General features: G+C 42.2%; 2 protein-coding genes across 2 annotated transcripts in view; one reads left to right on the top strand and one right to left on the bottom strand.

The window, feature by feature from the left end:
- Positions 1-25,352, top strand: part of ryr3 (ryanodine receptor 3) — a gene marked incomplete at its 5' end in the record, with an annotated part of 125,295 nt that extends 99,943 nt beyond the window's left edge. Inside the window, 38 exon segments of the mRNA XM_084377371.1 lie at positions 284-482; positions 1,240-1,334; positions 1,639-1,872; positions 1,957-2,049; positions 4,136-4,303; positions 4,603-4,662; positions 4,751-4,885; positions 5,165-5,277; positions 7,134-7,230; positions 8,280-8,392; positions 8,807-8,858; positions 8,950-9,012; positions 9,132-9,231; positions 9,898-9,977; positions 10,102-10,178; positions 10,265-10,338; positions 11,248-11,262; positions 12,117-12,197; positions 12,291-12,379; positions 12,469-12,597; positions 12,688-12,792; positions 13,166-13,247; positions 13,361-14,646; positions 14,770-14,822; positions 14,895-15,057; positions 15,176-15,262; positions 15,935-16,138; positions 16,252-16,382; positions 16,713-16,755; positions 16,850-16,977; positions 17,355-17,415; positions 18,049-18,195; positions 20,122-20,256; positions 20,788-20,944; positions 21,104-21,168; positions 22,604-22,704; positions 22,788-22,839; positions 24,162-25,352. Of these exon segments, the coding sequence (XP_084233497.1) occupies positions 284-482; positions 1,240-1,334; positions 1,639-1,872; positions 1,957-2,049; positions 4,136-4,303; positions 4,603-4,662; positions 4,751-4,885; positions 5,165-5,277; positions 7,134-7,230; positions 8,280-8,392; positions 8,807-8,858; positions 8,950-9,012; positions 9,132-9,231; positions 9,898-9,977; positions 10,102-10,178; positions 10,265-10,338; positions 11,248-11,262; positions 12,117-12,197; positions 12,291-12,379; positions 12,469-12,597; positions 12,688-12,792; positions 13,166-13,247; positions 13,361-14,646; positions 14,770-14,822; positions 14,895-15,057; positions 15,176-15,262; positions 15,935-16,138; positions 16,252-16,382; positions 16,713-16,755; positions 16,850-16,977; positions 17,355-17,415; positions 18,049-18,195; positions 20,122-20,256; positions 20,788-20,944; positions 21,104-21,168; positions 22,604-22,704; positions 22,788-22,839; positions 24,162-24,257 (5,163 nt within the window). The 3' untranslated portion in view covers positions 24,258-25,352.
- aven (apoptosis, caspase activation inhibitor) overlaps positions 25,212-27,072 on the bottom strand; it is a 40,881-nt gene continuing 39,020 nt past the window's right edge. Inside the window, exon 6 of the mRNA XM_084377373.1 lies at positions 25,212-25,897. Within this exon, the coding sequence (XP_084233499.1) occupies positions 25,770-25,897 (128 nt within the window). The 3' untranslated portion in view covers positions 25,212-25,769. The remainder of the gene's footprint in view (positions 25,898-27,072) is intronic.

The raw sequence follows: 27,072 nt of genomic DNA, 5'->3' as shown, positions 1-27,072 counted from the left end.
CTCAAGGGACACCTGCTGGTGTGTGACAACATGACCAGACTATGTAGAGACACACACATACCACTTGAGTCTGTGAGGCTGTGTGCATTTAAATGCCGCACGTCGCAGCTATTGCAAAGTCGTCGCGCTGGTGTAAACATTTAGTGAATTGCCAAAAATGTTTGATATATTGTTTAATTTACTCTGAGAAGTCTCGGATGTACTATGATGCCACTCAGAACTTTTGTTTTTTTCCCGTTCTTCAGTCATCCAGACAATTTCACCTTCGGCTTGTCTCCCGCAGGTCATCGAGGTGATCCTCCCCATGCTGTGTAACTATCTGTCCTACTGGTGGGAGAAAGGTCCGGAGAACTCGCCTCCAGACGCCGACTGCTGCACCATGGTGACCTCCGAACACCTCAGCATCATCCTGGGAAACATCCTCAAGATCCTCAACAACAACCTGGGCATCGACGACGCTCCCTGGATGAAGAGGATTGCGGGTACGTGCCGAGCTCACGGCAGAATATATAGGATTTTAAAAGGGCTTCCCGCTGGCCAGACTGTGATTTTTCAAGGCGTGAATGGTTCTTTGGGGTTGTTGTGAAAAATCGGAGAGAATATTCAAGATGAATTGCCTCACAGGAGCATTCATTTACATTTAATTAGGTGGTGAGCGTAGTTGATTTTTCTCGACAGAAGCAGAAACTACCCTGCTCGTCCCTCCTCTCTCCGAAAGCCGTTAACAACAAGCAGAGTGTCGTCGAGGTCAAATTTTAGCATACTAATAGAAATTTAAATGAGGGGACCCATGTGGGATCCTCATATTAATACAACAACTTTTAATTTTTTGACAACATTTGCATTTCCAGTGCACACTCCTCAGTGGGAGTTCAGGAAAGGCCAGACAGCGTAATTGGCTGCTGTGGTGCCAAATAGTCTGCGGCACTTTCTCACTTTATAAAACTGTATTTGAATATTGTTCAACTAACAAACAAAGGAAATTTATTTCCTGTTTCATTCTGAGAGAGATCGGTAAAAAGTGCTGATCGAACTTTAAAACTTGTCGTCCTCAAATATAGTTGGACAGTTGTGACAGTTGACACCAGAGCCAGTAATCCCCGGGGCCGGAGGACAGATTGTGACTTCTTTGTTCTCAAAACTTGAAGTGCATATTCCAGATTCCTGTCTTATTCTTGACAGCGTCCGTTTCTCTGTTGCACACGTCCAGAATATATTATCCGTTGTCTCTGTCTCCAGTCTACTCTCAGCCAATCATCTGCAAGGCCGGAGCGGACCTGCTGAGAACCCACTTCCTGCCCACACTGGACAAACTGAGGAAGAAGACGGTGAAGGTAAGAGCTTAAGATACGCTCTGTCGTATTACAGCAGCTCAGTGCATCTGCTGCTCAGTGGTGCCTGTGGTTAAAGCAGATTTTTCGCTGATGTCATCACGAGCTGCTGGACCTGTGTCATCAGTAGGCAGAAGATCACTACTGTCACTCACATCAACCTGCTGAGAGTAAATATACCTCTCACTTAATAAGAGAGGACGCAGGGAGGAGGCTGTCGCTACTGAGTTGGACGGGGGTTGTGTGAGGACACTGATACTAATGAATTGATTGCCGGAGATGAGTTGTTGATGTGCTGCAAACGCAGGTTGTGGCTGAGGAGGAGCTGCTGAAGGCCGACAGCAAAGGTGACAACCAGGAGGCCGAGCTGCTCATCCTGGATGAGTTTGCCGTGCTCTGCAGAGACCTCTACGCCTTCTACCCCATGCTCATCCGTTACGTGGACAACAACAGGTCCAGGTGGCTTAAGGGGCCGGATGCGGACTCCACTGAGCTCTTCAGGATGGTGGCTGAGATCTTCATCCTCTGGTGCAAGTCCCACGTAAGTGTGACGTCTGATAGCAGGCTGCAGGTCTTTGAGGACGTTTTTCCTGTTTAACTTCTTTTCTTTGTCTTCTGAACGCAGAACTTTAAACGTGAGGAGCAAAACTTTGTGGTTCAGAATGAGATCAACAATTTGGGCTTCCTGACAGGAGAAGGCCAGACGAAGATGTCCAAGGTAAATATAACGGATTTTACATTTGATGTTGGTGGATACAATTCTGGTGATTTTCTGTGTATTTATTTTCTTCAAGTCAATCTGAGATACACTGTCCTGTTGCAGTAAATCAACACAAGAACCCCAGATGTTTATTAATTTGGGCTTCAAATAAACTGGATTAAATTAACTTTATATTTGCGATCTATTTTTAAAAGTTTGCATCTTCAGTGAGAACAAATAGCCTTCAGGCTGAGTACCACAAATTAAAGAAAAGTATTGAAAGACTGACTAAAACATTTGAATTTTCCTGGGATTTGCTGAAGAAAAATGAAATAAAAAGCATTATCCTTTGAATTATTAAAGAAATCAATTGAATAACTTTAATAAAACTGGCATTGAGCAATGTGTTTCCTTGAGGCAACAGTGAGAATCAACACTGACAAACGTCCGGGCCAAGAAATAAGTTATTTACGTTGATCTAACGATTATCAGACAGTTAACATCTTAATTTGAGCCCCTTTATATTTGAAATGTTACAGTAGGTGACATTTATTTTAGTAAAGGTGACCCACAGGCTTCCAGAGTAGGTCTTTCCTGGAAAAGGACCTCTTCATTCTGTCCTGTTGTAACGAACCCAGGAGATGGAGCACAGTACATCTCAGTCCTCTCCGGGTTTAATTTGGACTTATCTCTGCTCTTCCTTATGTCAGCACTTTGGAAAAGCACAGCCTGAATTGTTCTCCTAACGGGAATCCCTCGTGCTCCGGCTCTTTCTGCTGTATTTCATCGCCGTTTGAAAGGAAAAGTCTTTATAAGCACTTTCCCTGTGTTTTTAATAGATCCCCTGACAAGTGCTGAACACGCTCAATACGTAGATGTGAGACGCCGTATGAGTTCACGCCTCTTAAATTCACCTCTGCTCCGAGGGTTTACGACATTTCACGCAGATATTTGTCGCGCTAAAGCCGGGTCGTATATCTGGATGTTGACAGCGCAGCCGAACTAGCCGTCACTGTGAGAGCTTGTTGTTTATTTGTTTTGGCAGCCGGACATGTTTATTTATTTGCACTCTTTGGGTGTTTTGACACATTTGCTCAAGTGGAGAGAAGCTCTTCAGCTCTTCATCCTGGAGGACTCTGCTGCCTTTTATTTACTGATTTATGTTGAAGCGTTTCTGTTCCTGACTCTGGGATTCACCTTAATTCACACTTTTTGTACGCCGGCAGAAATAGTCATTGGTCATTGGAGCTCAGATTTGGCGGCTATGTTTGATTTGAGTGCTAAAATTGAAATATAGTAATAAAGAAACGGGTAAATTCATATTCTTAAGTTGTCAAATGAGGAGTGTCTGCTTTTGTTTGAGTTAGAAAAAACAGAAAAAAGCAATTCACAATGTTAAATCAATTGTGCACATTAAAACATATAACATCAGTAGAAAGTGAAAATAGAAAGAGGTTACACTCTTACTTTGCTTTGTGACAGTAAGTCACAACCAAAAAATACCAAAGCACACCGCCTTGCAAAGATAAAAAATAAATAAAGAAATAAAATGAAATAAAGAAATAAATATGCCTCAGCGCCTACGTGTTTCAACTTAGTCTTCATCAGGTCATGTAAAGGCAAGTGGCAGCTTTTTATGTTCATTGCTGTTTGATTGAAAAACAAATTGCATTTATAGAATAAAACAATCAGTTCCTATCAAATGATAATGACTGTCCTCTGTTTCCAGTTTTGTTTGGTCAAACAGTTTCAAGGTTCACAGCCCCGTGCTGAGTGGATGTAACATGAAGGAGAAGCCATAGTTGAGTGAACAACATTTTAAAAAAGCTGAATAAATAAATGGTTTCAAAAGCAAAACAAAGAACAAACAACAGAAGCACTATGCAGGACACGGGGAGGATGGTGTACAACTAGATTTGACAATGTGAGCTGCTCTCTAAATCACTTTGATTGTAACCGCAGTAATGGTGAACTTCATTAGTACAGTTCAATCGTAACCTGCAAAGTGCAAATCATTTATAACAATATACATTTTAAGGAGTAAACAGTGTTTAAAAAGTGTGTTTTCAGATCTAATCTAGGCTCATCTGCTTGCTCTCTGTAGTCAGGAGGAGACCAGGAGAGGAAACACAAGCGTCGTCGTGGCGAGTACTACTCCATCCAGACCTCTCTGATCGTGGCCGCCCTGAAGAAGATGCTGCCCATCGGCCTCAACATGTGCACCCCCGGAGACCAGGAGCTCATCTCCGTCGCCAAGATACGCTACAGTCTGGTAAGCTGACCAACTGAATACTGACGTGGGTCACTTTTTTTTTTTTTTTTCCGCACAATGTCCAACATGTGCCTCCTATCACTCTGTGCATATAATGAGGCTTATCTTATGTTACTTCAGTTCTGATGAACTTTTAGATCATTTTAATGAAGCTGGAAGTTTTAATGAAGTTAATCATAAGAAGTTCCTAGAGTGCAACTTTCTAAATCCTTTATCAAAGTCACATTTACTGTATATTGCAAGCATTTAACGTATAGCAATAGTATATTAACACTTCATTGCACTGTTCCCCTTTATAGAAAGACACGGATGATGAGGTGAAGGAGCACTTGCGTCAGAATCTCCACCTCCAGGACAAGGTAAGTTGATGATCCGTATGTTCAATATCACTACCGTTCAGTGCGATGCCGCTGTATAGTTAATGATTTGATCGTTATCGTGCTGTAGTCTGATGACCCAGCGGTCCAGTGGCAGATGAATCTCTACAAAGACGTGGTGGTGAAGAGCGAGGAACCCGCAAACCCAGAGCACACGGTGGACCGAGTGCAGAGCATCTCTGCTGCCGTCTTCCACCTGGAGCAGGTAAGCACACGCAGAGGTCTTCCCTTCATTTATACCCTCGTGGCAACAAAACATCACAGCACATAAAATATATATTTTTATATATATTGCTCTTCAGACATCAGTGTAGATCCCAGACACATCTACCCTGTTGATACACTGTTAGCAAGCCATCAGGGCACGAAAAAGGACGTCTTTTCTAGGATGCTGCTAATAAATTAAGTTTATTTCTATTAATATCATTACAAACTGCTACATATTTATTGTAACTACACGACTGTTTGTCCTCTCCTCTCTCAGGTGGAGCAGCCTCTGAGGAATAAGAAGGCTGTGTGGCATAAGCTGCTGTCCAAGCAGCGTAAGCGTGCTGTGGTGGCTTGTTTCCGTATGGCCCCGCTCTACAATCTACCCAGGTGAGTCTTGTTTACGCCTGTCACACCTGCGGAACTGATTTAAAATGTCAATAATTAGATGTTGACATTAACTATTTTGAAAAAAAAACAAATTTAGGTATTGCTTTGTCTCAATCTAACCGTACATAACAACAATCATCAAGTAGTCGTGGGGGGGATGGGGCTTTTTCTTCTTGATTGTGTGCCCGTGTAAACCCCTCTTCACCTCCCTAATGACATTCTCTCCTCTGTGTTGTTTTCCTGCATAACACAACCTCATCCTCCCTCAGATACAAAAATAATAATTACTTCCTGAATGGCTATCGGGAGGTTTGGCTGGAAAGGGCGTTCAAAGCCTCCAGCTTTGACCGCCTGTTCTCCCTGCTGACGGTAAAGTGAAACTACGGGGCGAATGCTTCATCTGTTCAACCCCCCCCTTCATCTACCAGGCTGCGGACCGATCTCTGCCTAGCAACCAATTGTTTCTGCACTGTTGATTCTGATTGGTCAGCTAGAATGAGGCCAAGAATTGACTGAAACAAACTTTATTTGGAAAGTGGAAACACGCAGCGAGCTGCAGGCCTTTGTCTCATTTCAGGTGTACCCTGAAGGAAGGAATGAAGAAAGGAAAGAAGAAGAAAGACAGAAATCTATTGAATACAATTTTGACTTTCACTAGTTGGCTAACTTGTTTACAAAAGTATGCTTGGTTACAGTAAGATACAGTCTAAAAGTTGTTTCATGTTATTTTGCTTCCTGCTCTTATGATGATTTAAAGAATTTTATTTCATTTTGCCAAAAGTTGTGCAGTTTTACAACACATCTGTGGATCTTTTGTTAAGGCGGAAATAGACAACTTTACAAAGCGTCGCCTTTTTCCTGTGTCATAACTGTTTGCACCACTGTTGCAAAGACAGCGTTAGCAACATGGCTACCAAAGCAAATAACAACCGTAAGAACCCCAATTTGACGTGGAAACCCTGATCTCAGTGCTATAAGGAGGCAGAGTAAAACACCTGGTTGTATTAATAAGTCGCAGATTTTGTTTTCTGACTGATCTGGTATGAAGAACGCCACTGGTAAGGGGGGACACACATCAGCGAGGGAACAGATTTTATCACAACACCGGCGCTCTATCAAGTGAATGCCCATCTGTTTGCTTTTGTTTAACCTCGGTTTCTCTCATTCTCCCTCTTCACCTTCTTCGTCTCCTCCATCAGGACGGTTCTTTTTCTTCTGCAGTGTAGAGTTTCCACAGTTGTCCCACCGATACCCGAGTATAGCAACCAGGGAAAACGATCCCTGTTTTGGATTGCTTTGTATCTAAATTCGCTGTTCCTTTATCAGGGAAAAATCGAACCTGGTTGCAGATCGAATATCATCATGAAAGCAAAGTTTATAGGGAGCCGATCTAAACACGAACGGTGTCGTTTTTCTACAGCCATTACACTGTGCACTCAGTGTTTACTCATGATAAATGATAAATTAAAGCAAAAAAGTTGTCTATTCCCAGTGTAAGTAAATTGTAAATCTAATAAGTCCAAGAAAACAGGTTGTTGTGGTGGGTCCATGGATGTGTTGGAAAACTGCATACCTCCCCTAAAGTGTGCATGCTCCTCTAATGAATTTTACAAACCTGTGGAAGTGACTGCAGTTATTTTAGAGACCAAACGTGACCAGTCAGAAGAGCCAGTGGGTCCCACATTGACCAATCACCACCCTGCCTGAAATGCACTTCCTGTAACCCCTTCCTCCCCCCGACATCTCTCCTTCCTGTCTCCTCCAAAAACTCACCAGAACCCGCCCTAATGCCACTGTACCTCCCTCCCCACTCCCTTCCATTCCTCCCCACCTCCCCTCACCTCCCCCCTCCCCAGGCATCGCGCTATCAACTTCTTCATCCCGGCCTATCAGAGACTTTGGATAGAGGCAGAGGAGTACTCCTTTGAGGAGAAGCTAGTTCAGGATCTGGCAGTAAGTACTGGGCTCGCCTTGCCCTTGCCCCACGTGCCCTGCGTTGGCACCCCTCTGCCAGTCCTGTCTGCCGAATGCTTCTTTAGCTCCGCGCCTGTCGAGCCTTGGGAGCGCGCTCGGGTGGGGACCTCGCCCAAAGCACCCAAGGGCCCCCGCTGTAGGCGTGCAAAACCCTTCAAACAGAGATCCGTCAGGGGTCAGAGGCTGCATGACCAACTCAGGAGACACAGGGCCAGCTCCGGCGCTCACAGCTCTAGAAAAGCAGGCTATGCCTTTCTGACAGCAGTGGTAAGGAGGGCCTTTCACTAGGAGTCACTAGCTGTTTGGCTGTCAGATCTGGATCCAACCCATCAGTTGTCTTTTCGCTGTACTCTGTAAGTCTGTAGTGTGAGTGTGAAGGTGACGTTACAGTGCGTTCTGTGACGTGGCGTCAGTGGCATGCTCGCGTAGTCATGTGAAGATCACATTTCATGTTAGATCTCTGTATGCAGATGTGCAGCAAATTCATCAAGACACTGAAACTGTTAAAAGAAGATTAAAGTACAGCGACATAAGATTACCCGCTGTTCTTGTTGGGGAAGATCATTTTTATCGCCAGTTTAATTCTATAAATCTGTCAGATTAGTTTGGACTCTTGGAGATCTGTGTAGTTGTGACAGTCCCTCTTTGTCAGGTTCCTGTACAGTCAGCGTCATTCTTCACGTTCAAAGTCACATCACCAAATGGCTTACTGCTTGCATCTGTTTGCTGTAACATGCATGTATTTGAAAACTGGTTCCAACGCTGTCCATCGTCCGCTCTTAACTTTCCTCGTCCTGTCCTTCCCACGGATCACCGGGACATGACAAAGACGCCATCTGCATGCCGGCGCTAGTTGAATGTTACTGACTCACATCAGTGTGTTTTTCAACAAGTGTGTGAATGGGCACTGTCGTCGCCGTTGTTGATCAGTGGAAGCCGTGCTGGGGTGATGTTTTCATGAGAGGGGTGATGAATGACGAGGTGAGACCGGGGCAGAGCTAACTGTTCACACCTGTGGACTCCTGCAGAAAACCCCGATGAAAATTGTGGAGGAGGAGGAAGAGGAGGAGGCTGAGATCCAGCCAGACCCTCTCCACCAACTTATTCTTCACTTCAGTCACAACGCTCTGACGGAGAGAAGGTGAGAGGGTTGAATCGCTGAACGTGAGAGTGAGTCTGTGTTTTGAGTTTCCACAGGGACGAGGAGCCTCTGGAGGAACTGTTTCCACTGCAGCGACGAGAGTCTTAATCTGTATCTTTAAGAGTTGCCAGGGGCCGGACTTTTACATTTGACTTTGTCTGACCTGTAAAGCTCAGAGTTTAAACGTTTAAACAATGCACTTTTCTCCTGATGTCAAGAAGTCCTTTCCTTATTAATGAATTGTTTCAGGTATCTGACCTCACAGTGATTTACTGTCCAGTAATATTGTCTCATGTAGATTTATTTAATGAGGACTTTGTATTTAGATTAAAACTTGTTGCATCTGGCACGTATAAAATATATTTTTGTTGACCTGCTCACATAACGACACACTGTGACTTCACTCCCTTTCAGTCACTTGGAAGAAGATCCTTTGTATATTGCATATGCAGACATGATGGCAAAGGTAGATTGACCTTCAAGTCATTTTCCGTACATAAAAACTCGTGCGAACAACGTGAGAAATGAGCTCTGAATGTTGAAATTTGTGTCTTCAGAGCTGCGCGGAGGATGATGAGGAGGAAGAAGAAGAGGAGGAAGGGAAAGAAAAGACTTTTGAGGTGCGCTCACTCAGAGGCAGAGATCCTCTTCACAAAACTATTGAAAATGTACGGAAATGTATGCGTGTGATGACTGTGTGCGTGTGTGTGTGTCTGTGGCTGTGTGTGTTGCTCTTCAGGAAAAAGAGATGGAAAAGCAGAAGATTCTGTATCAGCAGGCGAGGCTGCACGCCCGTGGGGCCGCTGAGATGGTGCTGCAGATGATCAGCGCCAGTAAAGGTAACGTCGAGCTGATCGCTCTCACTCGCACGTTACGCTGGAAATTGATAGATCTTGTAAATACAGTACAGGAATGTGTGCACGGTACTTACATTCATCAGGATATCGCAATAAAGTCACAAGACTTATTTCCCTTTTGTCCGTGAAGTATTAGCGGTGGGGCAGGAAGGAAGAAGGGAATGACATGTATATGCTGCTAATATATTCTGTAAGCTTTCTGCTGGTTTACAAGCGCAGACGGAGTAATAGTTGGGTTCTTTGCGGGCCACTGCTACATAAAAACAGACATTTAATTATTTTTTTATGGCCGTAATATATCAGAGCTCCCTCCTGCTGATAAGATGTGGTGAAGAACTCGGCCTTCAACAACCTCACGTTTAATTTTGCTCGGGTTCACTTTGGATTCTTCACCTCAGATGAGGTCTAAAGGCATTTAAGAGGAAACATTGAATATTTCTGACCTTTATTTTGCAGTAAAATGGTCTCATGACACCAAAAGCTAACTTTTTACAGCAGTGGTTTTTAATCTTTTCAAGTCAGAACCCCAAAAACTTAGGTTGTAGTTCAAAACCCCAAACACTCAGGCTTTTAACTCGCAGTCACCTCAATTACCAGCCAGACCTGCTTCTGTCCTCCTTTTATCTTCTATTATTTCTTTTTCACCAGGTCGTCTGGGCCCCATGGTGACCTGCACCCTCAAATTAGGAATCTCCATCCTAAATGGAGGCAATGTGCAAGTTCAGCAGGTCAGATTACGCTGCTCAAATATCCAACTATGTTCACTGTTTGTCCTCTTTACTGCATCACTCCTATTTCTCTGTTCAGAGGCCACAGTAGGAAGCTTGATGCCTTTCTCTTCTCTTATCTCAGAAAATGCTTGATTACCTGAAAGAGAAAAGAGATGCAGGCTTTTTCAAGAGTCTCTCAGGACTGATGCAGTCCTGCAGGTACTGATGTATCATCTATACCGCAAACAGGAACTTCTGCGCAGACTAAAAGTGCTTGCATTTAACTTTTGAGTTTCTTTCCTTAGTGTCCTGGACTTGAATGCATTTGAAAGGCAGAACAAAGCAGAAGGACTCGGCATGGTGACAGAAGAAGGTTCAAGTAAGTGAAAACAAGTCTTATTAGAGGGGATATTTGATTTTCTACCTGTTTTTTCTTCCTTAGTCTTGCAAGAAACACACTTTTGCCTTATAGTTCAGTAGATCACTGCTGTTGAAGCACCAACAAAAGATCCTCTTCCCTTCACAAGGCTAATGCTGAACCATGACAACTTACTTTATAACCTTAATGTCCCTTCAAAGCTGTCCATAAAATGGTAGTTCCTAATCAGTAGTTGCTGTCTGGCCATTGTAGAGGAAGTAATCAAAATTGCATTGCTATCGATGTGAATTTTGATTAATACGAGTAGTCTGCTGCTTGCGCTACAGTCTTGTAGTCACTGAAGTCGTCACTGTGGTGTCTTTAATGTCTTTGTTAGTTCAGTATAAGTATGAAGTCACTTTTAGTTCATCCGTTGAGGTAGGTAGGAACGTATCCTAGCATCTGTGTCAGAGCAGCGGTCTGCTAGCAGTCCCAGATATCGTCTTAGAGGACATGGTCCAGCATTAAATCCCGCCGCCCCCCTCCAGCAGTCAACACAGACACTCTTCACTTGACGCTTCTCACATCAAACTATGTCCGTCTTTTCATCATTCAGTCCTCCGCTAAACATTTCCACCGAGTTCTGTGTTTAACAATTCACTGTTACTACTCGTGTCTCCGTTACTGGTCTGAATTTTTCGCCATGACTGAATTCATCCCGTTAGATGTAACATAGACACAACCCAGGCCTATGATTTCCCCCCCCCCCTCGTCTAAAACTATTCTTTTTAACTGCATGACTTTGTTTTTCACTCGTAGCCGATATATTCATATCTTCTTCGTACTGTAACTCAATGTCCTCTCTTTTTGCTTATGTCTTCGTGTATTGTTTGTCTCCTTCCTCTCATTTAAAAAACCCATCGATGGCAGTCCACACTCAGCGGGGTAAATAGCAAATTTAGATCATCCTGATATGGCTATGCTTCCACCTTGAATGTCTCTCCTTCATATCTGTGGTCCATACTCCCTGCTTTATTTGGTACCCAACCTCTCCCTCCCTAAGATGTTTGTAGGGACACACTGTGCATGCAGACTGTTAGTGTACACAGAGAGTGGATCTTCAGAATCCATTGCCTGTCCTTTTTTTGTGTGTTATTTGTTCCCATTCCCTCCATGTTAACATGTACTAATGCAAATCCTACTACTGATGCTCCAGTCTGCCGTTGTAAGGCTATCAGTGCCACCTCTGAAGGGTTTGACTGAAGGTTCGTGGACTCTTCCACAGCCTAAGCAAAGCTTTGTCTTGCTTTGGACTTGGGGCCTATTTCACAAAGCTGGTTTCCATACAGATGTCTAACTTTCACATGGTTTTATCTGCGATCAGAAATGTATTTTTGCTCATTTTTTATTTATTTTTTTAGCTCTGTTGACTGGACCATAAAATGAATAATGTAACCACGTCTGTCCACTGCTTTTTTTTTTCTGAAATGACGCCCTTCATCAGGCCCAACGTCGGCCTGCATGTGAAAGTTATCAGGCTTCCTCCAGCTTATGGAAATGTCCTAGCGTTTTACTTACTATAAGAGCATTTTTACCCCCAAAAAGCTCTTTGGATTCAGTTTTGAACCTGCAATCTAAAGGCCCTGGACTTCAAAAATGTTTTGAACATGCTTGCCTCATTAATTGCTTCGGAGGGGAGTTTCACATATTATTCAACCTCCTTATTTTGCGTAAGTAAAGATTTAAATTATTTCGTGAAAAGTCACAGTTGTAGTCACCGACGTGTGTTTTCTTCAAAGGCTCCAAGGTGCTGCAGAATGATGAGTTTACTAAAGATCTGTTCCGGTTTTTGCAACTCCTGTGCGAGGGCCACAATGGAGGTGAGGCGGCGTTCTGCTTGTACAAGTTGTTTGTTATCTGCTGCTCCATGAAGGATCAGCGATCCATAACGAGGAAATATTTCCTTCTGTCAGATTTCCAGAACTTCCTGAGAACCCAAACTGGAAACACAACCACAGTCAACATCATCATCAGCACTGTGGACTATCTGCTCCGACTTCAGGTGTGTGTAGCACCAATACTGTATATAGCCACCGACTGTAAACGCACTCTACCATCTTCAGTGTCAGCTAATGCGATCCTGTTCTTTAGGAATCCATCAGCGACTTCTACTGGTACTACTCTGGCAAAGATGTCATCGATGAGACTGGAAAACTCAACTTCTCCAAAGCTTTGTCTGTTGCCAAGCAGATATTCAACTCACTGACTGAGTATATTCAGGTAAGAAGAAGATCCTTCAGTCAACAGTGTAAAGACTCGGTTTACTTTCATCGTATATTGACGTTTTCCACTCATCTCTCTTTCCTTCAGGGCCCGTGTATCGGGAACCAGCAGAGTTTAGCTCACAGCAGACTGTGGGATGCAGTTGTTGGCTTCTTGCATGTATTTGCCAACATGCAGATGAAGCTGTCTCAGGTACGATAAATCATGTTCTTGTACATATTCTACTTCTAAAGCTTCTTCTTTTAAAAATATAAAGCAGTTTTCATTCCTGAAGTACGTGAATGTCCTGAAGTAAGTGAAAAAGTAAGCGAGCCATAAGCAGTAAAATAGTTTAGGCCTGAGGAAATAAGGTATTAGTAATATATAAATATATCTTTGTATTGATGTGTCCTAAACCTCATGTTGGGAGCCGCTGTGTTTTAAGAACTTTTATTGAGCCTCTATTTAATATTGATCTTGTAGTTAAGGCATTATCAACACATCTGAGTCTGAACAACTCTGTGTTCTCGCTTTTGGAAAACTCCCCCAGGGCAAAGCTTTAACAAAAAGACAAATCTTTTTGTAGGACGCCAGTCAGATCGAGCTGTTGAAGGAGCTGATGGACTTGCAGAAGGACATGGTTGTCATGATGCTGTCTCTGCTAGAGGGTAAGAGCCTGAAGCTGAAGAGAGATCTCAGAATATTTGTAACACAAACATGTTGATACAGTTCCGGTACATGTTTGTGTATAATTAATGAAATGCACGTGCTCCGTCCTCAGGTAATGTGGTGAACGGAACAATTGGAAAGCAGATGGTCGACACCCTGATGGAGTCGTCTAACAATGTGGAGATGATCCTGAAGTTCTTCGACATGTTCCTCAAACTGAAGGACCTGACGACCTCCGACAACTTCAAGGAGTACGATCCCGAGTTTAAAGGCATGATCTCGAAGAAGGAGTTCCAGAAGTCGATGGAGAGCCAGAAGCAGTACACCCAGTCTGAGATCGAGTTCCTGCTCTCGTGTGCGGAGGCCGACGAGAACGACATGTTCAATTACACGGAGTTTGTGGAGCGGTTCCACGAGCCGGCCAAAGACATCGGCTTCAACGTGGCCGTGCTGCTCACCAACCTGTCTGAACACATGCCGCACGACTCCAGGCTCGCCAGCTTCTTGGACCTGGCGGAGAGCGTGCTCAGCTACTTCGAGCCCTACCTGGGTCGTATTGAGATAATGGGCAGCGCGAAGAGAATCGAGAGGGTGTACTTTGAGATCAGCGAGTCGAGCCGCGAGCAGTGGGAGAAGCCGCAGGTCAAAGAGTCCAAGCGTCAGTTCATCTTCGACGTGGTCAACGAGGGCGCGGAGAGCGAGAAGATGGAGATGTTTGTGAACTTCTGCGAGGACACCATCTTTGAGATGCAGCTGGCCTCGCAGATCTCCGAGCCGGACGTGGTCGAACAGCCTGAGGAGGAGGAAGAGGAGGATGTACACAGTATCCTGGACGAGCTGTCTGGAGAGGAAGAGGGAGCCCTGGAGTCTGCCTCGGCCTTCACCACCGCGTGCCACTCGGTGAAGAAGCAGATCGCCAGCGTCCGGCAAATCTTTTCACTTAAGAACGTGCGCAAGCAATTCAAGAAAATCAAGAAGCTGAGCATCAAGGAGATCATCACAGGCTTCTTCTCCTTCTTCTGGATGCTCTTCACCGGCTTCTTCAAGGGGATCTACGGCCTCATATTTGGGTTCTTCCACGTCATATGGTCCTCCATGTTCGGCGGCGGCCTGGTCGAAGGAGCCAAGAACATGAAGGTGACGGACATCCTCGGAAACATGCCTGACCCGACCCAGTTTGGAATCCACGGAGATGTAGTTGAAGGAGAGAAGGTAGAGACTGTAGAGTCATCGGGAAGCTTAGACACAGCCATGCCACCGACGGGCGATATAGCAGAGGTCGACGTGATGTTGGAGTTGCTGACAAACCCGAAGAGGGAAGGAGGGAAACATGTGGAGCCAGGCCTGGGCGATGTTTCCGAGTTATCAGGAGAGACCTCTACTGCTGATCAGAAGAAGGTGCGCAGTTAAAATTCAATAACTTCCTCTGTCTGACTAACAATTTGAAACCCTGCAGCTATCTCCTTTCATTATCGCTTACATTCCATCTCGGCTCATGAAAATGTATTACTCCTCTCGCAGAAAGCTGCTGCCAAACCTGTCGTGACCCCCGAGAGCGAACCGGAGAAAGCAGAGTGAGTAAAATTAAGTGAGAGAGGAAAATTCGATGCCATCGTACAAAATAAAATGAACTGTTTTGCATACAGCACAGAGAACCAGGAGAAGGAGGATAAGCCCAAGGAGGAGGAGGCGAAGGAGCCGGTGGTGGAGGAGAAGCCCAAAACCAGATCGAGTCAGCCTAAAGAGGCGGCGCCGGCCTTCATGTCCAGTGTCTTCGCTCTGCTGGATGTTTACGTGACCAAGATGCTGGTGAGCACCAACACCACATATTAAAACTCTTCAGTATTGTTCAGTTCCTTGTTCTGGAGATGCAGTTAGAAAGCAGTCAGCAGGTGATTTTGCTGTTAATCAAACATTTTCTTTCCAGAACTACCTGGCCCGTAACTTCTACAACATGCGTTTCCTGGCTCTGTTTGTCTGTTTCGCTATCAACTTCATTCTGCTCTTCTACAAGGTAACTCAAGTCAAACTTCTGTCCCAGTGCAGCTCACATTTTAACAGAAACTCCACAGAAGTTTAAAAGAAAACAAATAAATGTGCCTTTCTTTCTGCAATTATTATTTAAACATTAAGAGTTCGATGCACTGAGATAAAGAGTTGATCACACAAATTTTCCAGTCTTCAATTTTAGTCTCTTCAGAGGAACGGGAGGTTGAGTTTGATTTCATTGCACCCTGCGCAATTTGTTTTTATGGACATATCAAGTTTTCACCCTCGCCAAGCCTACAAACTTTCTTTTCCAATATTTGACTTTCTTTTTACCCTGCGGATGTGGTGTTTTGTCCACTCAAATTGAAAACCCATATAAAAATAGGCTCGACTCAGGCCTGGAAAAGCACTTTGAGTTACAAAAGCCAAAAGTTAGTCCTTCTTTTTAAAGTTATAAGCACCATTTCCACACTAAAATGTCTTAAAACGACTAGAAATTTCGTCTATATCTGGTTGAGGTGTGTATTTAAATTATCCCAGATGTTTTGAACAATCTTCAAACACAGTACTTGTGCTATTTCTGTTCGAGGTGATGATGCATTTCAACAGGTAAACCCGAAACTAGGAACAACTGTAATAACTCTGGCGTGGAAATTAATGTACTGTACGTGTGGTATATAAACTCTGTGCTCTGTAGGTCACTGGTGAAGGTGAAGAAGATGATGATGATGAAAACGGCTGGGGTGGCGAGGAGGAGGATGATGATGAGAACACACTCTTCGATATGGACGAGTTTGTCCTGCAGGAGAGCACCGGCTACATGGCACCAGCTCTGCGCTTCTTGTCTGTGTTCCACACTGTCATCTCGCTGCTCTGTTTGTTTGGGTACTACTGTCTGAAGGTAGGTACAGTCACGATACATGCGTCTTCAGTTAGCTGTGAATCTTTTCTTTGCAGACGATCCCACGGTGTAGGTCACAGTTTTAGTTACGCATCTTAAAATTTGACCTCTAGGTTCCTTTGGTGGTGTTCAAGAGGGAGAAGGAGATCGCCCGGGAGCTTGAATTTGATGGTCTCTACATCACTGAACAGCCGTCCGACGAGGACATCAAGGGCCAGTGGGATCGACTCGTCATCAACACCCCGTGAGTCTGAGGATTGGCTCACACCTCCATATTATCCATATTTTCCAACATTTTATAGGATAAGCAGTTGTTTGATTAAAGCTTGTGGGGCTTAAATGATAAGTTTTCACCTGAATATTCTCATTTCAAACGAGCAAAAAACTTGGTGGATTTATTTAAAAATAGAAGCTTAACGAATCAGTATTTAAGATTATTATTCATTACATGAAACTGGACTAGAAACTATACAGTATGCAAACTTTGACACAGATTAAATGTAAATTATGTATTTAATCAAACTATTTGTATTACCACAGCTGATCGGAGTCTAAATTCTACTTTCCTTCACAGGTCTTTCCCCAGCAACTACTGGGACAAGTTCATCAAGCGGAAGGTGAGTCTGTATCTGTACTCGTCAGTCCGTCTAAATGATGTACTTGTGTGGTGTAAGTGTAATTGACCAGGCTAACCTCCTCTGTAATGTGTAGGTGATCAACAAATACGGAGACATGTACGGAGCTGAACGCATCGCTGAGCTCTTAGGCCTGGATAAGAGCGCCCTGGACTTTGACCCCACAGTGGAGACTGTAGAGAAGGAAGCTTCCCTGCTCTCCTGGTGAGGACCCAACCCCTGTTTTCCTTTTTAACTTCTCCGTAAAGGCTGGATAATCCTCAATACAGACTCAAACAATGATTTATTATTATTGTTATTAATATTATTACATTGTGTGTCTGCATAGGAGAACATGTTTTACACACATACAGTCTGGGTTTTTAGACTTTGGGGTGTTTTTGTTCAAAGCCATAGATTTTAGCACTAACCCAAGTAATCGTTGACTAATTGGTTGTGACAAATATTTGCAACCACTAAAATCTGAAAATAGGTGACTTTGTCTGAAGGGGTTGTTGAAATTGTCATTGTTTTTTATGTATGCAAGTCAGCTATCGGCAACTCCACTACTCTGACTTAATATTTTGTGTTCTCATTGACAGGCTGAGCTCCATTGATACTAAGTACCACATCTGGAAACTGGGCGTTGTTTTGACTGACAATGTAAGTCTAGTTAATGTTGATGAAGTGCACTAAAAGCACTTTGGATTCACACTTCTGTGACTTGAACTCAGGGTTTTGTTTGATGAGATTATTCTGAATTGGCTTTAATCGCATCAGTCTGGAGTGCAACATTTACCTTGACTGGTTACCAAGGACAAGTGTAGTTAAACACAGGTCTGATAGAAGTTAAACCCAGAAAACAAGTTGGATGTGATTGTTTTTTTGTTTTTTTTAAGGATTCAACGTATTTTGGTAGTGAAATTTGTAGTGACATGCACAGAAAGGCTCTTATTTTAAATATATATATATATATACACTTTAATTGACTAACTTACATATATTATGATTGTTTTATCTATGAATTTGTCTTCTTCATACGTATGAAGAAGACAAATTCATAGATAAAACAATTGCATATATTATGATTGTTTTATCTATGAATTTGTCTTCTTCATACGTATACGTATGAAGAAGACAAATTCATAGATAAAACAATTATAATATATGTAAGTTAGTCAATTAAAGTGTGTGCATAAAATGTGTGTTAAAACTGTTGTTACATGCTCAAGGATACAAAAATGTGTGGAGGATTTCAACGTTTTCATCAAAACCCATTTTGATCTGTTGCTGCAGTACTTCCTGTATCTGATCTGGTACACCGTCATGTCCATTTTTGGCCACTTCAACAACTTCTTCTTTGCTGCCCATCTGCTGGACATCGCCATGGGCTTCAAGACCCTCCGCACCATCCTGTCTTCTGTCACTCACAACGGCAAGCAGGTGAGTGGTTCAGCCAGCAGAGGGAGACAGAGTACAGACAAGAAGACCGGCAGTAATTACTCCATGCTCGACACTGTGTGGCAGAAAAAGCTTCTCTTTTACTGAGCATCTAATTTGAACTAGTGAGGCTTAAAATTAAGACAAATGTTTATGGGGTTTTGAATTGTCACAAGTTCAGAACGATTTTTAGGAATATCGTGCTGCTGTCGAGATAAACTTTTATTTTAGGACCTTGTTTTACATCGACATACTTGTTAATCTAATCTGCATCTACATGCGGTCTGTCATAGATAATAGGTGGAGATGAATAGCATCATGATTCATACTGAACAGCAACATAATTAAATTAAGAAATTATCCTCTGGACAAAAGGATGGAGCTTTGAAATAGAAACGCTTTGTTTACGAGGATTCACAGTCCTCGAGGTCACAGGATATCTAGAAATAAACACGAGTAGTAAATTAATGGAATTAACTAGAAATAAAAAGACAAAGGCGACAGGATTTGTTGATTTGTCCTTGAGGATGTTCTGCAGCTCAACACGAGGCACATTTCACTTCTCCTGACTTGTAGGGTCATTCACACTGTACTGCAGAGGGTTGTTGAGAGAAACTGTGAAGGGAAGTTATTTTAGTTAACTTCTTTCAAAGTTTATCAGATAAATTAAAGATGAGATAGATTTTCATTTCCTTCATACTGTTGCTGCTGAAGTGTTGTCATAAATTTAATGAAGGCAAAAGACTCACCAGCCAAGTGGCTGGTAGCTTTGCTTCACTCACCAGCCAACAACACCCATGTTAATCTAATGAGTTGCTGGTAAAATCTGAGCATTCATTAGCTTTTTTTTCTTTTGGACAAAAATGTAAATTTTGCACCATGGTTAGAGAGCTGCCAGGGTTTACTTGGACTGATTGTACAATTGCTCAGAGTTAATGAGAACTAGTTTGCATATGAGCAGGGAACTGTTAGCTAACAGTTTTAGCAATCTTTTCCAGCAATGCAAAATAAATTAATAAACAGCTTGAACTGTAATGGAAAAGTGGTTGAAATAATTACCTGAAAGTTATTAACAAATGGTTGAAATTTAAATAGTTCTTGAAAATAACGGATAAACAATTGGAAGAGCTAAAACTAATGGATAAAAAGCTAAAATAGCTAGCTAACTATTTCAACTTTATCCCAGTAAGTAATGAATAAACAATTGAAATGGTTAACTACAGGGTAGGTATTTATAACTGTTGATCCATTAGCATTACTTTTAGCACGCTGCTTTGAATAAACTACTACTGTTAATCCGCATGTATCCATTATTCTCAGCCCTAAAAGTCATGGAAAAACAACTGAAATGGTTAATTAAAAGTTAGAGGTAAACTGTTGTAATAGTTTGCAAAACATGATAGATAAATTGTGAAAAAGCTAGCAGTTAATAAATGGTTGAAATTGATAAAAGTAGCCTGATGGACACTTTAGCTGCCATTCAAAGGTAGTTTTAAATGAACTGACAGTAGGCCTAAATGCAACAGGCAGTGAGTATATTTTTTAAAATGCAGAATAACAAACATGTAAATTGCACGTCATCTGTAGGGCATGACGAAGTTCTGTAATGGCGGTGGATAGGATTTTTTGAATTTCGAAGTCTTTACATGCTGTAAACCCCACCATGAAATCCTCGGTTGAGCTGTAGAGGCTTCGAAAAATGTTGCAGTTCTTTTGTGCTCCACTTTCCCCATTTAAAAACATTCACTGACATCAACATGTTCCACAAGTGTTTTCCTCAAAATTTACATTTAAACAAGAAAAGTTTCTTCTTCGGAGGTTGCTGCCGCCCTCGACCCTCAGCTCAGATTGTTACTGGTGAATAAATAAAGGTCAAATTAAATGTTTTCGTGCATGCACTATATTTTAATGAACCGTCTCTCCTTCCAGCTTGTTCTGACTGTGGGTCTGCTGGCCGTGGTCGTGTACCTCTACACCGTGGTAGCCTTCAACTTCTTCAGGAAGTTCTACAACAAGAGCGAGGATGAAGACGAGCCCGACATGAAGTGTGACGACATGATGACAGTACGTCTCGCCACCTTTGACATCTGTGAATTTATGAACAATTTGTGGAAATTGAAAATGGCTTTGTTTTGCAAGTAGAAAAAGGCTGTAAAGCTCGGCGAGGGAAAACGCTCGCACATGAAAAAGATAACCAAGGCTTTTATTTTATGAGCTTAATGGCCTTCATCAGCGCGTGAATGAATGCAGGAGGTGACTACAGGGCAGCGCAAAGTATTTTTCATTTGTGAGCTTTGTCAAAATGAATCCTTTTCAAGCTATTTATTGTATAGCAGTTTTCAAAGTATATTAAGTCTTCCTAACTTTTTATTTTATTATCTTTTGCTTCTTTTTGTCTTCTTGCAATAGACAATGCCACAAAGTGCACTTAACTTCACCTGAAATGTAGCATGAAAAAAAGATATTTCGGTTTTCATTTTCCATCCCTAGCCACTGCAGAATAAGATTCAGCTGCCTTTAGTGCTCATTTCAGCTTAAAAAATGTGTGAAATGACTCTGAAGGTCTAAGTTCTTCACCCGTTCTTCTCTTGGCAGTGCTATTTGTTCCACATGTACGTGGGTGTGAGAGCTGGAGGTGGTATTGGAGACGAGTTGGAGGACCCAGCTGGAGACCCATATGAGCTCTACCGCATCCTGTTTGACATCACCTTCTTCTTCTTTGTCATTGTCATCCTGCTGGCCATCATCCAGGGTACACTATCTTTACTTCTTCATATTACTGTCTGTGTTCAACTGAAAATGATTCTCCATTTTTCTACCCACATGCCCCGGCCTTGTTGTGTATTCATATCCTCCTGATAGATGTGTAATAAGATAAGTCACACTGATTATTGCGACCACACTCCTTCAGGTTTGATCATTGATGCCTTTGGTGAGCTGAGAGACCAGCAGGAGCAGGTGAAGGAGGACATGGAGGTGAGACTTCGTGCCGAAACTGTTTATTTTTTCAGCCACAATGTTCTTTTCCTTGAGTCATAAACAAACAGGAAAATACTGAGGCTGCTGCTGCTGCTGCTGCTCACAGTCCAACTCTCATGTGTTTGCCTGGTTATTGCGGTTCATTTGGGCTAGTGTTGGGCTCAGTTTAACTCTGGTTCAGATTAAACTGCTCGTTCAAGACCGCCCGACTCCAGCAAATATCCGATTTTTATCAAATGAATTTAAAAAGTTAAAGTACGATTAAGTCCTGCTAATAGTCGAGTTGTCGCTCAGGAGAAAATGACAGTCGGTAAAGACCTTTCATGAGCTGGAGCACAAGCAAACCTTTCATTGATCCTCAAAACTGTAGTTAAAAATGTAATATGCAAGAATGTTTTCTTTTTCTTTCCTTCAGTGTTATAAAGGTTCCTGTGCATGTAAAAGATCTTGAAAATTAAAAAGGTCACAGTTGCACCAACAGGAGCTCGTCTCTCCCACAGAAAACACTGCTCCTGAAACGCCTCGTCAGTAGTCCCGCCTTTAATTCCGTGACTTTGTGACATCACACTATGTCACCAAGTAATACATTTGCATAAGTTATGTCTTTTGGCACATAAGAATTGATTTAGCAACAGCTGCTCTGTTGTTGTTGTTGTTGTTGTTAGTGGTGCTGGCTCAGGCATGTGTTAGCTGGCCAGTCAGAGCAGACTGATTATTCTGGAGGCGGGGCTTTAAAGTGAGAGGAGCTAAAACAGAGTGTTTCAGACAGAGGGGGGAATCCAGAGCTGCAGCACTGGACAGTATGAGAAAAGCGATGTGTTTTTTGAGCATTAAAGCATTTAAACGTATTCTAGGAATAACCCAAAGTAAAATTATGAACCTGAAAATGAGCATAAAATGTCTCCTTTAGATAAAAAATAAATGTGACATTTGTGTCATTGCACAAATATAAATGTGACAATCAACTTTAGTCTTTGCTTTTATTTAATAACCACTAATAAATCAAACAACTTGTACAGGGGCAAGTAAAAATGGACTCGGATCAAGGAGATTTCTGAACCAACATTGAACCCCCTCTTCTCCTGTAATATTACAGTGAAAGACGAGTAAAAAAAACAAGTTACAGTCCCGACTAATCACACGCCTAATTAGTTGTCTCATTGTGAGCGATTTGCGACACCACAGACGATAAATCAACACATTAGTGTCAGTTAAGTGCAGCATAATTAGCTGTCAATCAGCAGAATTTGATTTCCTCCAATCGCTGAAACTTTCTAGTCAGAGTTACCTGTCAGTCCGAGACTTTATGCTGATAAAAAGTCAGCGTAAACAATGTATTTTATTTCTCTTGGTTTGGGCGAAATGAACCAAACTACAGCGACACACATACAACAAGAATGAGTGTAAACATCCCCTCTTATTCTTCTTTCAGACCAAATGCTTCATCTGTGGCATTGGGAACGACTACTTTGACCGGACGCCTCACGGGTTTGAGACCCACACCTTACAAGAGCACAACCTAGCTAACTACCTGTGAGTGCTGCAACAAACAGAAAATGAAGTTTGAAGTATTTCTCATGATCACTGATGACACCGTTACCCCCTCCTGTGTGCAGGTTTTTCCTGATGTACCTGATCAACAAGGACGAGACTGAACACACGGGTCAGGTATGTGTCAAGACTCCTGATATTTTCCCCTCAGTTCACATCTCCTTAACATTTTCTTCTTGGATGCTGTTTATCTTGTCTGATCAATCTCAAGACAGCAGAGGAAGGTTAGAGAAACTTCAGTAGGTTTTACTTGTGCAACATTTCAACCCACTTGTTATGTTGCATAAGTGCAGCTAAGCAGGAGGAACAAGCAATGCGTGGGCTCACTTTGACTTTTTTGGTATTAGCTTGTTATTGTCGTGCACCTGAGAGATATTTGATGTGCATGCTCTTTGCTTATGTCACAAATTTAGCCTAAGAAGGTTGATGCAGGTCGTTCAGGCTGCAAAAATAACCACATTTGAGCATCTTGCAGAGATCGTAAACCTGAGGTCTTAATCCAAACGATAGATGGAGTGTACTTCTTAAGAGTAGTATCAATGCTTACGCATGAAATAAAAATAATAAAATGAATGAAATAATTTCCTGTTACTCAGTTTGATATGTTTCACTACTTCACTAGACTGGCTGTCTCCTGGTCAACATGCTTAAAGGAACTGCAGCAGTTTCACACATGTGAGACTTCTGTGGCTCCAGAGGGACATCCTGATACGTTACCTCAAGTGATGTCACCTGAGTCAGCATTTGTTAGGTCCGAAGACTTTAAGTTTGAAAATGAAAAGAAATCTGGAGGCGTCTCCAAACCTCTGCAGCCAGCTCCTCATCTCGGTTTAACATTAGCAGCTTGAGGCTACGTTAGCCGCTACTAGCATAACACACCCTTATCACTTACTGACCTGTTAACGGTTGAGTTGCATTCTGGGTTATGTAGGCACCAGGTTATCTGTATCAGTGTATCTTGTTTCTGATAAAATACATTAATTTAAAAATGTGCTACTTTGGCTCTGATGCAACATCCTTTCTGATCTGATCTACACGTCACAAGTGATAGCCCATCAACAATGAATAATCTGAATCTGCAAAGTATCTAGTAACTTAAACTATCAAAAAATTGTAGTGGAGTGGATGTATAAAGTAGCAGAAAATGGAAATGCTCATGGAAAGTACCTCAAAATTGTAGTAGAGCAAAATATAGTTCCATCACTGGTTACTCAACATTTTGATACAAAGATTTTTATTGTAATTGCAAATGTATATCATTAATTGGTCTCCATGGTTACACGTAATCAGTATCAAATTACCCCTCGAGGACATGATACCATTTTTAAGCATGCTTAGAAATACTGACAACCAAGTAAACTGATCTAAAATGGACGGAGTGCCCCTTTAATCTTTGTAAACCGCTTTACATCATCAGATTTGTTTTCTTCCCCCTCCAGGAGTCCTACGTGTGGAAGATGTACCAGGAGAGATGCTGGGACTTCTTCCCTACTGGAGACTGCTTCCGTAAGCAATACGAGGACCAGTTGGGTTAGAGAGGGCAGCCTCGCCCGCGGCCCCCAACACCCCTATCTACTTTCCTTCTATCTGAAAAAGACTCTGAACTTGACTTCACCCTGTTACCAGAACCTGGACACTCGCTGGACTTTCTCTCTGCTGCCATGGTGTCGAAAAAATGTGAAGAGAAAAAAAAACAAACAAACAAAAAAATCATTCTGAATTTAATTACAAAACACGATTTCAAGAAAATGATTTTAAGACGAACGACTGACGATTGGACATTTCGGGTTTGTGCATCCAAGTCCTCTTCCTCGTTCCCGAAAAATAGTCACTTGCCACGACGCCTCTTTTATGCAAATTCTTCTTTTGATTCTGATTCACATTGCCTTTTCACTTGCTTAACCCCAACCTGTTGCACAATTTGTTGTGTGTAGACATTTGATACACGTGAAGGGTTACAGCATGACAACTGAATGTCTGAATATGCACAATTTCTAGATTAACGCCAGGATGTTAGTGTCACTTACTACCAAACCAACTGAATGGATGTGTGCTGCTGCTATTGATCCAGTTCAACATCACATGACATGAGTGAGACCTGATCTGCCTTTCAAATCTGTCAAATGAAATGAGGAGTTACAGGAGATGGTTCTTCCAGGACCGGAGACGACTCACTTTAGGTGTTTATCAAGTGCCGACGTGCCTTATGAGAAACTATGCAAAAAAAATTAATCATTTTTGTTCCTCCTGACACAAGCAGTGCGTTCTAGTTCTGGATTAGTTACAAGCAGATTTAGCTCGAGCTAGTTTTGTGGCTTTAAAATACATTTAAAAAAAAAAGAGAAAACATTTGTTGTATAAAATCTAGATGATCCTTGTGTAAATGTTGCTTAGTTTGGTTTTGTTTCGAAGCTGTGGTGTCCTGCCCGCCTGCACTTCTTTCCACAGTAGAAGAGCCCCACAACAAAATGGAAAAAAAAAAAAACACATCTTGTTTCAAGGATTTATTGACGACAGAATGGTTAACTGCTATTGTATGGCCATCTGTATGTATGTAGTAGCTTTGGTAAACTGCATTTCTTTTGATGAGGGGGAGGAAATGAATAAAGTAATTGACGCAATAAACCAAACGTGTTCGGCAGCTCTGATTTCTCCGATGGCGACACTCCTGCGGTGTGTAACTTTCACAGTCTCACAAGGAACAGAGGATTATTTCTGTGAAAGATTAAGTACAGAGGGAACATCATGACATGTAACGAATGTTCAAGACGTGCTGTCCCGTCTGTACACCTCTAAACGTATTGTGTGTCGTTCAGCCCCAAGAACCAGAAAAACAAATAACTTGACCGCCACTTTCTACAAAGCAGAAAGGCCTTTAGAAATGTCTGTCCACTGTAAACTTTGCGATCAGCTCTCAGGCTGAATGTTTAAAGTTCTGCCAAGTTTTGACATGCTTTTTAAAGGACGGAAGCTGAAGCACAGAATTTGAAACTAAAGTCCAGTTTCTCTTACACAACTCCTCAGTCTTTCTCTTAAATGGTTGATCATCAGGAGATCATGCTGTCCAGCCAGTCCTCCAGATCCTCCTCCGTCACTTCCTTCTTGACGGAAGCACACTTGGATGGTGTGACATCTTCCATCTTCTCCTCTATCACCTCCTTCACTTCCTCACATGCTGCAGATTAAAAGAACACAATGTTTTGAACTTACTCGATATTTGGTGCTTAAAATCTTTAAAGCTGAAGTCAATTTTCTCTAAATTTGCTCATGTGAGATTAATTAATTTCTGATGATTTTAGTGCATTTTCAGCAAAAGTTTGACATTTTGGGGAATGTGCTTATTTGATTTCTGGCAGGGACAGACAGGAAAATTGATATTACTCATGTCTGTACAGTAAACATTGAAGGGGAACCCAAGTATTTTTAAACCTGAGCTGTATCTTTACATGTTTTGGAGTATAAATGATTCATACTTTGGAATCGGCCCAGTAGATCAGCTGGCTGCAATGCAATCCTTTGGGGCAACTGCGACTTTCAAAATTATGTCAACTAAAAGTGCTTATTTGTGCCACTGACAGGCTGAGGTGGTTGTTCCAAGTGTCTGACAAACATCAGGGAAACAAATCCTATGGAGATCGACCTCTTTGTTAAATAATAAGATTGTTTTTGTAACCAGAAACACAAGTCTTGTTCAGAGAGAAGTCTTGTTATGAAATGGATTGCGAGGTGAGCTGTCACAGTTGTTTCTTCATCTAGCTTGTCACTGTCATTTAATATTCAGCCAAGACTAATAAATTATTGCTGGCAGTAAACTCCAGACACTCTGAATCACAACCGCAGCCTCTCAGTGGCAAAAACACTGTTAGTGGATGTAACTTTGCGGCGTAGTCCTTTGGGGGAAACGGTGACCATGTCTTGGCTGCCAGCTGAGGTAATCTACTGGACCCAGGTTTAAACATACTGGAACTCCTCTTTAAGCTACAGCCAACAGCTGGTTAGCTTAGTTTACTGGAAAATGGGAAACAGCTACTGTACCCCCGCTCTGTAACAAAATACGCTCTCCAGAACATCTAAAGCTCACTAATGATAAACATGTTACCTGTCATTACAAAAAAAACATTAAATCAAATGACAATACACCATTTTACAGGGGTTCTGGGCTGTTTGTTGGCCAGGCTTAAAACAACCTGTAGCTGGTAGGCCCTTTGGACAGAGCCAGGCTAGCTCTTCCCCCTTGTTTACAATCTTTAAGCTAAGCTAAACAACTGTTAGCTCTAGTCTCATGTTTAATCTACAGATATGAGAGTGGTATCAATCCCCCAATCTAACTTTCTGCCACAACCTGAATAA

This window comes from Pagrus pagrus (assembly GCF_965226575.1).
Source record: "Pagrus pagrus genome assembly, chromosome: 16".
NCBI lineage: Eukaryota > Metazoa > Chordata > Actinopteri > Spariformes > Sparidae > Pagrus > Pagrus pagrus.
Note: the sequence above shows the minus strand (reverse complement) of the source record. Positions and strands in the feature narration are given on the sequence as shown.